Source organism: Pelophylax lessonae, assembly GCF_965119305.1.
Source record: "Pelophylax lessonae genome assembly, chromosome: 13".
NCBI lineage: Eukaryota > Metazoa > Chordata > Amphibia > Anura > Ranidae > Pelophylax > Pelophylax lessonae.
Window position 1 is genome coordinate 157,423,611 of NC_138780.1, and position 15,153 is coordinate 157,438,763.

General features: G+C 40.3%; 1 protein-coding gene across 3 annotated transcripts in view; it reads right to left on the reverse strand.

The window, feature by feature from the left end:
* Positions 1–908: 908 nt before the first annotated feature.
* The window catches only part of KIF26A (kinesin family member 26A), a 232,908-nt gene continuing 218,663 nt past the window's right edge, over positions 909–15,153 (reverse strand). For all 3 annotated transcript variants that reach the window (XM_082275594.1, XM_082275592.1, XM_082275593.1), the window contains exons 12-16: positions 11,607–14,817; positions 10,547–10,737; positions 6,470–6,490; positions 2,133–2,283; positions 909–1,477 (exon numbers count right to left, since the gene is read on the reverse strand). In XM_082275594.1, the coding sequence (XP_082131720.1) occupies positions 1,299–1,477; positions 2,133–2,283; positions 6,470–6,490; positions 10,547–10,737; positions 11,607–14,817 (3,753 nt within the window). In that variant the 3' untranslated portion in view covers positions 909–1,298. The remainder of the gene's footprint in view (positions 1,478–2,132; positions 2,284–6,469; positions 6,491–10,546; positions 10,738–11,606; positions 14,818–15,153) is intronic.

Genomic DNA, 15,153 nt, shown 5'->3' on the forward strand with positions numbered 1-15,153 from the left:
GCTGTGCCATTGTATTGTGACAGCAGGAACCCCTCCACTGATCAGTGCTGCAGCCTAATGGAAAATTTCCAACATTTTCATTCAATAGAAGTGAAATGTTAGATTGACTTCTGTTAATCGGGAAAGGCCATAGGTGAAATTTTATCAAGTCCCTGCTGAACCGGCCAAATTTCGATCCATCTATGACCAGCTTAATTCAACTTGTTGATATGAACCAGTCCTACTGAAAACAATGGATTTTGACTTGTAGCAAATGTATAATGACACTGCATCTGCTGTAAACAAGGCCTAAGCCTATTAGCACATAGCTGTATATATACACCTTCATCCTGGTTGGACAGAGGCTACTCACGAAAAAATGTTCTAACCACAAAATCAAAAGGGAAGTGCAGCTTCTCGTTACATTATCAGAACAAGTTAAGTTTTGAAGACAGAACACCAGTTTTGTTGTCCTAGATTTGTCAGCCTCCGCCTCCTGCTTTCCCATGTGACTGTAAATAAGCAGGGTTCTTTGTAAAGACATTCTAAAAGCCCATTCACAGGAATGCAGTGCATTCATTTAGTGTTAAGGCAGCCTATTAATTTGAATAGGCTGCCTAATGCACCAAAAAAGTTGGCTGCAGCATTTCAGGTAGCTTATTACCACAGAGCACTTTTGTTGGCAATGTGTCTTAGGGTGGCATTCAGAATGCATGGCAGAACATTGTACCTATATATGTAACATGCCTTGACGTGTGTTACTATAACACAGTAGTGTAAATGGGCCCAAACAAGTTTGGAGGTTAGAAACCAGCAAATGTTTGAAACCTGGCCTCATGTTGCTATGGGGTCTAAAGTCATTATGTCAGACTACTCTTCTGGGGACAACCTTGGTACTTTCTACTAGATTAGTATTCTTTAGAACAATAAACCATTCCCTCTATAGCTGTAATTTGAAGGTGGAAAACACCTTTAACTGGAGCTTAGAACAGGGAAGGTATCCCATTGCCTTCCAGTTGGCTTCAAAGCTTTAGGTCCTTTAAATGATCCATTACAGAGGCCACTCTAACTCGAGTTGGAGTTGGTTCCCAAGCAAAACTAGACTGCTCAAGTAGGCTAAACCATGTCTAGAGGCACCATATTCCTTGTGAAACATTACAATCCATTATCGGTTTCAATCCAATAACATTCTTTACAATTTTACATTTTCACATTCCGATGTACATTTGTTTATTTTTTTTCATTGCACTGTGCAGGATCATTCCCATAAATCTTCATTCCCAAGTCCATTAGTTCTTATTTTTCTGTGTCCATCTCCTTCAGACTTCCACTTCTTTCCCTCCATCTTGCTGATCTGTGATCATCCCAATATCAAAGCAGGTCACCATCATGACATGAGATTTGCATACATTAACACAGAGCTCCAGGTCTTCTGTGACTTGTTCCAGTGCCTCTAGGAACTCCTGAGATTCCTCCTCCAGGCCTGGGTCCACCTCAACTGTTAAGAACAAACCAAAAGTATTATTGTGTGAGTAAAACAAAGGGCATATTTATATACATATGTCAGAGCTTTATCAACATTGTCAGCCTGAAATAAACCTTTGCTTTCCCCTTTTAGTTTGCCACTGGATTCAAAACAAGTATTGGTGTAAAATCCTCCCTCCTATGAAACAATGTTGTAACTATGTAATCTCCTTTTCAAGCACTCAGCACTGTTACATTGGGGTGGAGAGAGTCTGCTATAAGCTTCATGACATGACTTAGAGAGAATACATAGTAGCAAGGGGAACATAAGGAAGGTAATTAGTTGCTGGTGGAGCTGGCGCTTCGAGTGGACCATTTGCTTTCCTTTTCTACTATATAGTGGGACATCTAGAGTGCCCATGCTTATTCCATGTCAGTGAATTGCTGTTGTTTAAATAGAAGAATACAGATGACCATGCCAACAAAGGTACTCTCGAAACACGTCATTAAAGACATTTCACTTATCCTCCCACAGATAGAGGGAGAAAGCCATATAATGGTCATGGTAGGTGAATGTAAATTGGAACCCAGGTAAAGAAATCTTCCCAGAGGAGTGTCTTAGTTGTATGGAAAGCCTGGCTACCTGCTGTCAATTATTCATGGCTTGCCTAATAATCTAAAATACATACACTGTCCTGTCCACTTGTTTGGATCCATCATCAATCGAGTCTTGGTTTCCTCCAACTCATCTTTTAAAAGCTCATGTTTTGCCTTTAAATCTCTAATTCTCTGTTGTCGTCTTTCTGCGAGCTTCAGTTTAGTGTTGAAGTACATTAGACCCTTTAAATAAATGGAAAGAAAGCTTAATTTTATATAGTAGTATATTTAAACATAAAATATACCATTTAAAAATATGAAATGCTTAAAACAACATAAATTAGTGATTAATATCCGTCTTCCTAAATCTGATTTTGTGCGATTGCTGGGGTGGTTGAATTTCAATCTACAATTCTGGGTCTCTTCTGGGGAGATCCCAACACCACCCATCCACAGCAGCTAATGAAGGAGAGTCTTCATCAGCCTGTTGGTTACTTAATTTATGTTACCTTATGTAGAATATAGTGGGAAGAACAGGGTTTTATGGTCTGGGGGAAGTGGCCTAGGAAAACTCATGGGAATATCTTACCAATATGACATGGAGTTGGCAATTTAGCCCTTTCATACAGTACTGAAATCAGTTTTGTATGGGCTGACCCTTTGATGATAAATCAAAAAATCTCCAGTCTAATATTACAGAGTAAGTAAGGGTGGCAACAGACATGCAAACTTCTGCTGGTAAAGCCCTTGGGTCCACCACACAGCAGCTTGCAACTCAGATGGCAATCTGAATCAGAAGATTGGCAATAGACTGGCAGACTTCTCCATGGGAAGGCCCATCATAACTGTAGCTTGCAACTCAGACGACAAGCTGAAGCATCACATGAAACCTAAACTGCCTTTTCCATAATGTAAAATAAATTAAGAATTCCACAAAGGCTACAAGATTCCCTCAGAAACTGATCAATGAATTTACTTCCTTTCTTTATGTGGATTCGTATTGTGGAGCATGGCCCTACTAAGGTAGCTAGAGGCTTTATAGAGATGCTGTAAAGCTTACTGTACAGGAACTGGGGAACCCACACTGGAGGCTTTGTGTTTTATTTGCGCTCTGTGTCCCCAGTTGGGAGATTTGCTCTCTTTGCCTGTGCTTTCGGCCATAGTCAGGTGAAGTCAATATAAGAAAAAACAAAATTGTTGTCATCAGAATAGAAAAGGGGAAATCTTCCAATGGGGACACTTTTTTGACAACTGTCTGATGGGTGATTTTCCTCTTCCTGTTGTGTGGACATGAAGCTAAATGGAGACCTCCTCATGGGGACAAGATTGGCAAAACTATAATGGGATTTTACACATTCCCTATCGAAAATGAAATAATGGGGCTCTAGATACCCTGTACTTACTGTCCAAAATAACCACATGGACTCGCCTGCTCGCATTTTGCGAGTGGAAAATGATTGCGGGCGAGGACGAGAGAGGGGAGGAAGAGGAAAGGCGGCCGGATAATCAGAGCGGGGATCGCTGCACTGTAACATCTTTCATTTGAATTGCCGGGCGCTCAGCTTCACACGTAGTCCCGCCTCCTGGCTCGGCTCCTTTGATAGACAGAACACCGCTGGTACGTGTGACGTCTATCATAGGAGCGCCCCAGCAATTCAAATGAAAGATGTTACAGTGCAGTGATCCCCAATCTGATTATCCGGCCGCCTTTCCTCTTCTTCTCTCTTCTCCTGCACAGGTGAGGCTGCAATCCTTATTTATGGTCACATGGTTGAGGGGGTCTAATATAGGATTACAAGGCACAGCATGTCTTATTTATGGTCACATGGTTGGGGGGGCATCTCCAATAGGACTACAAGGCTCAGCATTCCATATTTCTAGTCACATGGCTAAGGGGGGGTCTCATATAGAACTACAAGGCACAGCATGCCTTATGGTCACATGATGGGGGGGGGGGTCTCATATAGGACTACAAGGCACAGCATGTCTTATTTATGGTCACATGATGGGGGGGGCGTCTCTTATAGGTGGGGCAACTGGTGGTGAGTAACCCTTTACGGCCTGGCTGATAGCTCAGGACTTGAAATTTTGAGCACTGATATACTTAATGTTTTAACTCCAAACAAGAATACGCTTTCCCCTTTTTACATACATATTTTCATTGCTTTTTTAAAAATAAAACAACTATCCTAATTAAGTTAACTACAAAACAAAAAATCACAAATTAGATAATTAAGTGAAAATGATGGTATACGGAGACGCAGCTTTGCAATCCATTTTAAATGGACAGAGATTGAAAACTAACTACTTAAACTGATTTTTCTTTTTTTTTTTTCAAACTATAATTGGAAATAGGCAATTACATAAAAATATGGACTTGAAAACACAAATTTTATATATATTACATTTAGCAAAATAGAATGAGGCCATTATGTGAGTTATATTTGGTTAAAAGCGGATAATGAACATTTTTTTTAAGAGAAGTTTAAATTGCAACTCCAGGCAAAGCGCTTAATGCAAGGATGAAATTTTAAAATGTATGTATTTGAAAGGATCGGAAATTGTGTTCATTCAGCCTTATGATTCAAATAGCACTGTCAATCACTATCCAATGAGTAGGTTTGCAGTTCAAAGGTGACACAAGAGAGTATAAAGCTGTACAAAGAAACATCATCTTCTTGACAAGCATGACTTAATACAACTAGACTCAACTACAAATCATGTGACAGGTAAAACGGCTCACAAGTATCTATCTTACTGTGTATGTGTTTGCCTTGAGTCCTCTTTAAGTCAGCTATAATATTAAAGGGCATGGATGACCTTAGGTGTGAGGAAAGTTTAACAGAATTTATGTTATCCCTGATAAGAAATGATTAAGGAAAAAATAATTACTTTTTAATATAATTACTTTGTAATATAGACAAGATTTTGTATGTATACAAACTCAGTTGCAAGCTGTAACTGCAAAAAAAAAAAAAAACATGGGGCACTGTGCGCCTGAAGGAAAATAGGTTTATCTTTCGCGCATGGACAGGATTCTTTGTAGTAAAAGTTTATTGATATATGGAATAGTTTTCTATAGTTAGCACATGGTTCTATCCAACTGTGTTTCTAAAAATGGCAACTAGTAGTTTTAGGAAAAAACTATTTTTCAATTTTGATGCAAAGAATATCATAATGTCTTCTTTAATTAGGAAAATTGGACTTTTGTATTCACCGTAAAATTCTCTGAGTTCGACAGACACAGCGCTCCATAAATCATAACTACTGGGTTATATTGCCTCCTCCAGGAGAACAAAAAGCACTTGGCTAAGCCCATGGTCCATCCTTAGCTGGCATATAACCCCCCATGGGCTGTCCTCAGCTAGTATATATTCCCCCCTCTCTACTATAGGTATTCAGGTTAGTAGCAAGCAGTATTAGAAGTATCCAACGATTATTTCGGAGAAATGGATTTTACGGTAAGTACAAAAATCCCATTTTCTCTTTCGTTCATCGACAGACACAGCGCTCCATAAATCATAACTATTGGGACATCCAAAACCAGTGGCAAAATGAAAAAAAGGATAAACAAAAGAGCCCTAACAGGGTCAAAGGAGCTCAAACAGGACACAGGAACCCCATCTGAAATTTAAAGAAAAACACCCCTCAAGAAGGAACAGCCCCTCTTAAACAGCAGCATGCAAAACCTTGCAGCCAAAAGAAGCATCCGCAGATGTCAAAATATCAACTTTGTAGAAATTGGTAAAAGTATGCACCTTGCATTGCAAATTGCATCTGCCTTGCAAACTTGAGAAACTGATGCACGATGATGGTAGGCCCAAGAAGTACTCAGTGCCTGAGTAGAATGTGCCGTGAAAGGGAAAGGAAAAATTTGACCTTTACTAGGATAGGCCCAAGTCACTGTCTGTCTGATCCATCTGGAGATGGTAGCCGAAGAAGCAGCCAGCCCTTTCCTTAGTCCTTGTGTAACCACAAAAAGTGAGTCTGACCTCCGAAAAGACTCCGTAGCTGCTAGGTACAACCGAATTGCCCGAACCATATCCAAGGTATGCAAAGCAAATTCCTTGAGATGAGTCAGCTTGGGACTAGACAGATTACAACTGAATACATATAGAAGAGAGAGGGAGCTATATACCAGCTGAGGACGGCCCATGGGCGTAGTCAAGTGTTTTTTTGTTCTGCCTAGTCCTACTCCTGGAGGAGGCGATATAACCCAGTAGTTATGATTTATGGAGTGTCTCTCGTTGAATGAAAGAGAAATATAGTTTTTCCCCTCTGCAAACTGCACCACATTTAGGTTTTATTGCTTTCTTCTGGGTCAATGATGGATTTAGAATTTTTTTTTATTTTTTTAGTTAATTTAATGGCCATGTGTTTTTCAGTATTTAAGTATGTAAGTAAGAGTTTTGTCATTAAAGATTCTTACCTTTTCCATATCTTGAAAAGTCTGAAAATAAAACGAAAATACATGTGTAAGCCAAATCCACAGCAGAGAGGCAAAAAATCACAAGGAAAACAAATATGTGAAAATATCCACTGAATTGTAATGTGGAAACCTTGTTACCAACACACAGAAGCGCCAATGTTTAGAAAACTGCTTCCCGCAACAAGTTTGCTATTTTCTTTAGATTTCAATTTGCATACATTATAACGAGACCTCCAAACATGATCACATTTTTTTTAGTAAATTTATTAAAAAAATGCTTATGGCTCAGTATGAATTGTGAGCAGTGGCTTGACCTGTGCAGAAGAGTTGTGCATGCTTACTGGTTTTGTCTTAAAAGTAGCCTATATGCCTGTTCTAACCATGGGCATAACTATGAATCATGGGACCCCCCCCCAGGAGTAGTTTAATGGGGTGAGAAGTAAGACTAGCCATGCAGGCAAAGATTCCTACATCCATGCTAAACAGCGTAGATGGAGGAATCTCCACTGGGGATTTTGTATTCAAGCAGCTGCAACACCCACAGCTGCTTGAATACCCAATGACTGCAAACCAATAGGCAAAAAATTGCCTGTGTGTCAATGCTCTTGCACGCAATTAATCATAAACCTTAATACACATTTCTTAAAACTCTAGCTTCTATTTTTGTCGAATGACAAACCCCAGCTGTGATTTGTGATCGCATTAGGCATACAGGGTCAATTTCAGTTTGTAGAAGTTTACAGGGCAATAAGTCTTCACTGCCATGACAACTAAGCAAATGCTTGTTCGCCTGAGGTCTGATTTCAGCCCTTCTATACTAGAAAATTAATCGTTTAGTCTACTGCAGCCCTCCTCCTACCAAAGGCCCATAGGAGCCACATGAGATGCTATGGCAGCTGTAATGCCATTGATTCTAACCAATCTTTTCACTTGGTGTTAGTTGGTGGAAAAGTGGCCAAGGGCTAGATAAAGGGAAGCAAAAGGCCACATTTGGCAACCACTGATATAGATACATAACCTGGTAAACCATTGGCAGACAGTTCTCTTATTTCCATGCATACTATTTAACCAGGAGGGAATAACTACAAAGCATGCACTGCTTCTGTACATTTACCTAGCTGATTTTTATCCCCCTGTAACAAAGGCACTTGAAGGGATCTAGAACTACAAGTGGAAAACCAATATTTAATAATATATAAATTAATATCTTTGATTTGTGGCTCGGGATCTCATTTAATGCTTAGAGAAAAAAAAAAACTAAAACAAAATCACTGACTTTATCCTTACAACTAAATCAAACTAACAATGTCTGATTTAATAACACATTAACTGAAAAGCCTGATATGATTTACATAAAGAGTTAATGATCCCAATGCAAGAGAGTAATAAACGGCTATTGAGCTGGATCAGAAGCTAAAGCCCGCTCGTAAGCTGTTCATTGATATTCCCAGCTCAGAACACCCATCACTTTAAACACAATTAATTGTGCAAAGTAATTATTTTAATCTTCCTTGCTAAGTGCACCCCAACATATGAATCATAAAACCAGCAACTGTGACATTCTCATTGAAGCTAGATTCTGAAATTGCACAGGAATTCTTGGATCACTATCTGGGTGCAAATCTCTGTTTTCATTTTCTAAATATAATTTTCAATTTCTGAACTCATCTTTGCTATTTTTTTTTTTTTTTAATTCATTCCAATTTAGTTTAGCTTAAAGTACCACTTTAGTTAACCACAAACAGCCACTTTGACCATGCCCAACTGGGTATTGCGAGAATGCTGAGTATTTAAATTATGTCATTGTGGCATAAGCTTACAGAGCAGTTCAGGTAACATGTTAATTGAGCTACTATTGTTATCCAGCAAAGATTGCAGCTGTGTAAAAAAAAAAAACTACCACATTTACCTAAATTTAAATTTTCTTATAGATTGCACCTAAATGCAGAAAACACCTCACTTTATGAGCTGTGTACCCCATTCTCTATTTGTATCAACATTCACACTGCAGAAAGTTTGGCTTTGAGTGTTTTCTTTTTATCAGCTAACTTAAGGGATGAAGAAGGGCCAAGGCTCTTTTGGCCCTACTCTTCCTGTGGGTCACAGTAAAAGTTCTGCAAGCCTGTGACCCATATTCAGCCGACAGCTGGCTTAAGTCCACTGTCAGCTGATGCCAGTGAGCCAGTCTAGACTTTGGAGTGATCCCAACTTTAATGTTGGGATCCACCGAGTTGACTGACCGGTAGCTGGCTCAGACTCCCAGTGTGCCACTAAGAGCCTGAACAAGCTGCTCCCGCCCCCTTCACAGCCCGACACTCCATTGAATGCTGGAGGGGCAGAGCAGAGAACAGTAGTCACTGGCTCTGCTCACTGAAGACCGACAACTGAGCAATCAGCTGTCTTTGATTGCTCTGGTCAGGAGACAGATGAAGGATCAGAATGATGCAGCATCCACCTAGGTGAATATAAATATTTTTTTCTTTTAATTCCCATACTCTTAAGTTCTCAAACTTGCACTCTTTCAGGACCTTTGACAGGCTTCATTCAAAAAAGAGTATCTATCATAACTCCAAACTTTATGCATTAAAGTGGTTATAAAGTCAGAAGGTTTTTTAACTAAATGCATTCTACTCATTAACATAAAAAAACTTCTATGTGCAGCAGCCTCCCCAGCTCCCCCTAAAACTTACCTGAGCCAGTCTCAATCCAGCAACATTGCAGGAGAGACTCGGCTCCCCAGAACTCTCCCTCCTCATTGGCTGAGACAGCAGCCCGGAACCATTGGCTACCACTGCTGTCAATAAAAGTCAGTGAGCCAATGAAAATAGAGAGGGAGCGGGGCCAAACTGCAGCTCTGTTTCTGAATGAACACATGGAGCAGCGGCTAGGCTCGGGTGCCCCCATAGCAAGCTGCTTGCTGTGGGGGCACTCAGCAGGAGGGAGGGGTCAGGAGCGGCGGTGAGGGACCCAAGAGGAGGAGAATCTGGGCTGCTCTGTGCAAAACCACTGCACTACTGAGCAGGTAAGTATTACATGTTTATTATTTTCAAATGGAAAAAAAAAAAAACTGAGACTTTGGTATCACATTAATTAACTGCTGACATAGGACAAGATTCTACTAGGTTTTCTCACTAAAAATTTCAAGGTAAAGCTGAAAATGAATGATGGCTGTAAGAAACAACTTCATACTTTTTTGTATCTACATTAGGCTTGCTTTATGTGAAAAGGATGCTGCTGTGGGTGTGTTGGAGACTTTCAAAGCTCCATCGCAAGTAAGGATTCTCAGATCATCAAATTGATAACCAAATGGATGGGAAGGACAGCAAGAACTAGGTAGGCAGGTTGTACTCGCTTGTATACATTTCAAGATTTGATTTTCAATTTCAGCTATGTGTACCCTGGAATTAAAATGTAATAGACATAGTGAATTTTCAGAAACTGTGAATGACCCTTTAGAGTACATTTTAAAAGGACAGTCTACCTAGAGATGAGTGGAGTGATATCAGCTAAATTGGTTTCACAGTAAAATTACCAATTCACTTGCTTGATTTTTGTTTCCTAATTTACAAGGTTCCATTTATGTACCCAAAACAATAGGTTTTTACCAACACACCATGAGTGGAAATGAAAAACAAACTTTTGTTTACCACCAAAAACAGCAATGTTTTAGGGCCGCTGTGGGCCCCTTCCCACTAATCCCTAGTTAAAACTGTATGAAAAAAGCAACCCCCTCTGTGGAAAGAAAATAGTACCAATGGCATTCCAATGTACCAAATGCTGGCTGTATAAGTGTCAATCCAATTGTTCAATGAAATAATCTTTGAAATTTTTGACAATCAAATTTTAGTGTTTTTATTTTATATTTTACCTTTTAGTTTTTAATTTTAGTTGTTGTATCATGGGCTGTCCCTTCTAGTGAAAGTTTCCCCTGCAATTCTTTTTGAAAGCTATGCCATCAGTTAACATGAAAAAGTGCAAAGAGTGGGCTGGAGGTTTTCTTTTCTCTGCAACAAAACTGGCTCAGTGGGACTTCGGAACTACATGTTAGAGTCTTGGACCACTAAAGGGAGTACTGACCTCTGTCTCCTCATGTCGGTGCCTCTGCAATCTTTCCACATCATCAATCTCATAGACTTTAATTTCAAAGGGTTCTTTTAAAGTGCCAGGTAAAGGCGGCAGGTCGACCCACTGACCAGTGACATTGTTCTTTCTGCCGGTTGTTGTGGCTTCGGGGAGCGGAGCTGGTATTAGTCTTCGGCGTTGAAGTCCTTTCAAGAAAGTGGGAGTATTTAAAGCACTAAAATAGCATAATTTAAAAGAGGTAACATGAAATGAAGCAGTATTTAAAGGTTAGCCCACCTAAAACCTATAGCTACATTTTTGGTAGAGGCTAGAGACTCTACTCTGAGATACTTGGGATTGAGTTCCCAAGGACTGGCACCCTGACTGTGGCCATTCTAAAGAGCTCCCATTGTCTAGTTTGAATTCATTTTATTTTTATATCCACGAAAGCTGAAACGGGTGAGGTTTGATTGGGACACGACTCAAACCAGCAGATTCCACTTGTAACTAAAATTAATTAATTAAAAGTTTTTTCAGTAAACTGATTTTAATTCAAGTAAACCACAAATCATAGCATCTACCCTCACTAGATTTACAAGTTTAAATAGGAGTAATTCATTAGTGTTTTTTATATATCAATGACCTCTAACAAATACATGAGTTCAGATAAATAGTTTTAACAATATTCACAAAAGTGTCTTTCAATATATGAGATTAATGCAGGAGAAGGGATTTCCTACAGCTGACTTGACTTCCCGTTTAGTAATCTCACATATCACTACAGCAACTGCCACTGGAAGGCTGTAATTAGCTTCAGTTGACTAATAATATGAAATAATTAGCTGCACGGCAAAGTTAATTACAATGTCAAATATCTCCAGTTCTGCGCAGGAATGGGTACCACTACACTCATATTTGTGAATGGTAATCGCTTGTTTAAACAGAGATAATATTTTCAATTTATAAGTCTACAGTTAGGTAAGACTGTTTTTTTTTTTTTTTTTACAGACATTGTGCTGAAATAGAAGAACATAAGCATGCTTCAAAAAGGAAAAAAAAAACAAAAAAAAGATACCTCTTTTCTTTGGAGATTTTAAGCTCCTCAACCGTCCAGATGATGACATTCCACTTTCACTCATTGAGTCATGAGCTGAAGAGGCACTCCCTGTGGCTTCACTATCACGGATCATACTCTCATAGCCACTGCTCCCACTGTGATAGAAGAGGGCTGTCCTACCCATTGCTGGGGGCAGCTCCCCACTGAGAACACTGCTGTTATCGCTGCCATGACCACTGCTGTATCTCTGTGGTCTCCTTGGGGCTGTTATTTTGCTATAAGGTGATGGCAAAACAGGTGTTTGCGATTTCTCATCACTAAGGTTAACACCGCTGTCATTTCCACTGTCAGAGTCCGTTGATCCCCGAAGGTGACCTATTTTGCCAGAGCTGCCAGATGCCAACTCATTGACACGGTTGTTGGCTGCCCTTAAGGCTTGCTTAGTCCCCATAATAGTTCCTCTGGCAGACTTGCTGCTGCTGATGCACTGTACAGATCTGGAAGCTGCTTTCCCACTAGGAGGAATACCAGAACCTTTCACGTTAGACTGGTTCAAAGACTTCACCGAAGAGCTAAGAGACTTTGAGCCATTGGTTGAAAGACTACGGTTCTTGGTCAAGCTTGTTGTTGCTTTTTGAGAAAGTGAACTTTTAGCCTGGTTGTTTTTGGGATTGCAGGAAGGTGGTGAGGTAACTGTGCTGGATACAGATGGAACCCCAAGCCTTGGTACAGTTCGAGTTGCTTTGTTAATACTACTTCCACTAGTGTTTTCACGAGGCGCACTAGTTCTCGAGCCCATGGATGCTACACTATCACATCTTTCCAGGGACATGTGACTTCCATAGCGTTGGACATATTCTGATTTATTGGACTTACTCTTTAAGCTGGATACAGCTTTGGGTAGCGAATGGTCATTCTTAGTTACTTTGCTGACTTGTGTTTCGCTGTCCTCTTCCAAATTCAGAGCAGACCGGCTACACTCTTCTAACCTACCAAGGCTGTTTGAATGTAGAGGATTATTTTTATGGTCTAAGCTTGATTTCCGTACAGGGGGTGCAGGGGGTCCTATCCCACCAGGTCTTGGCAGCATGCTTGCTTTTTGAGGCAAGTTTTTCTTAGTCCCTGATGATTTTAAACTACTATCAGAAAAAACAGAATCCGACCCCCCTTTAGTACTATATTCAGTTTGAGAGCTGTAATTTGTTGTAACTCCTAGAGTCGTGGCACCTCTCCTAAGTTGTGGCACTTTTGTAAGGGGTTCTGTCTTTTTGGTGGCAGCTTTGGAGTCCACTTCACAGCCATCCACCACCCTTTGTGAACATGCCAGCATCATCTGGGTTTTCAGAGCCTTAGGTGTGCTAGCTTGTGCAAGTTTTGAACTCTGTTTAAATTGATTGTCTGTACCCAGAATGGAAGATTTTGCAGAAAGTGGCTGATTTTCAGTCCTTCCTTCCAAGAAATTTTCCAATCGTGCTGTCCAAGGGTCCTCAAAAGTGCCATCCTTTTCATTCAATGCACTAGTGTGTGTTACAGATGAGGTAGACTTATTTTTCCGAGGAAGACTAGAGTGGATTGTGTCAAATGATAATGTACCCCGGGTGCTACAAGCTCTAGTCTGGCTAGTTGCTTGATAACTGCTTGGCATAGCTTTGGTTAGCTCAGAGGTCTTAAGGCTCTTCTCATTGCTAGTATAAAGCAGACCAGAACCAATACTTTCACTGTCCATTTCCGAAAAGCAAAACCCACTATCATTAAGGTAATTTTTGAGATTCTGGTCCATTTGATCATTAGTGTTCGCTGAATCCAGATTCAGGCAATCTACAATCTCACTGCTTTTATTAGTCATTTGAGGAAGTAAAGTGTCACAGTTCTGTGCTCCATCGCTTCTAATTGTACAAATGCTGACTTCACTCAGCCATGAACTAATGGATGAGCGTCGGCTGCTGACTGTGCATTGATCCTCTGCCAAGGGGACCACAATATCAATGTTGACACCAGCAGTGGATATTTGTGATGTGTAGGCATCAAATTCATCATTAATGCTGCTAATAATACTGACTGGTCTAGAGCCAGAGGCAAGGGCCTGCAGAGAACAGTCACTGTTAAAGCTAATGACGCTAGAAGGTCTACCGTTGTCAAGAATACCCCCAATAGACAACTCTTCTACAACAGTGAAAACAAGCTCATCTTCTCCATTTAGTTCAACAGGCTTCTGCAAAGTCACTGTGGTAGTTAAGATATCACGATCAAAACCTTTGCTTTTTACTGCTGAGCAAAATCTGCGAACCTCGACTGGGCCAGACTGTTTGGGAGTGCTACTAATAACCGGGAGTGTGCTGCCTAGTAAATTGTGCTTGTCCTGACTTCTTAATTTGCTCATGCCAATGGGAGGAGTTCTGACACCACTGCTTGATTCTGAGGTCACATGTGAGTTCAACTGAGGAGGTGGTGGTGCAGGACTGGGTAGAGGTCTTCTCGTAAGGAGGCTTTTTTCTCTCACTGATGAATCAGCAAATGGTTTTGGTTGCTCTTTATTTTTGCCAGCACTTGAGAGTGGGCACTTCTGCCTTTCTGTGATTGTCAGCTGATCTCCATTTGAGAAACAGTCTATACGTGTACTTTCGGCTTTGGCATGTTCTTGAGGCTGATCAGATATGAGATGAGGTGCACTTGTTTCTGATCCTGAACAATTTTGTGAAAAAGCAGATGAAGCAGTACTGACTTGCACTTTCTTTGGAGAATATGGTGGTTTCTCCTGTACTGGCATAGAGTGTGCATTTTCCATGGCTTTAGTAGAAAGAGCTACTGAGAGTGCTTCTTCATTAAGAAACCTGGAAGGATTCTCACTGCCGTCAATACACTCAAGTCTCTCCTGTAGCTCGGCAAAAGTGTTGCATTTTAAATGATCATTGTCAGCACTTCGAAGGCTTGATATGTTGTCTTTGCTTCTTTTCTTAAGAAGTGAAGGTATGATAGGAACAAACTCGGGAGGACCTTCATTGTCTGTTAACTCCTGGTCAGACAAAACAGCTCCATTGGGACCAACATAGATAACTGTATCACATGACTGTTCACTACTGGAGGAATAGTCGTGATCACTATGCATTCCCAACCCAGGAAAGTCTGGATCAAGTGCTACCGTCCTTGGGTGGAAGGGTCTAATGTGCGGTGGTCTTCGTACACGACCTTCTTCACAGGAGCTTTCTCCTCCAGAAGAGCTTGATGCATACTAGAAGACAGAAGGGAAAGCAAACCTAATTAAAAATTGGCAGCTGCATATTTTTCTTTTCTACTAATCTGTGTGGTTGTGACTGAGGGCATATATTAACCTCTAAATGGTGAACCAAGTGATAAAGTGACAAGAATTTTAAATCCCTTATACATATGAATGGTTATGTGAAAGAGCACACAGGTTATTGAAACTAGCTTAGTGACATGACACAATGAGATTATTGGACGAATGATCGTCTGTTTTTTTTTTGCATGCTAGTCTCATATTGAAAATGGAAAGTTTTCTAAAGTGACAAAAAAAATTCTTGCACGACAGAATAAAAATTGGGAAGTG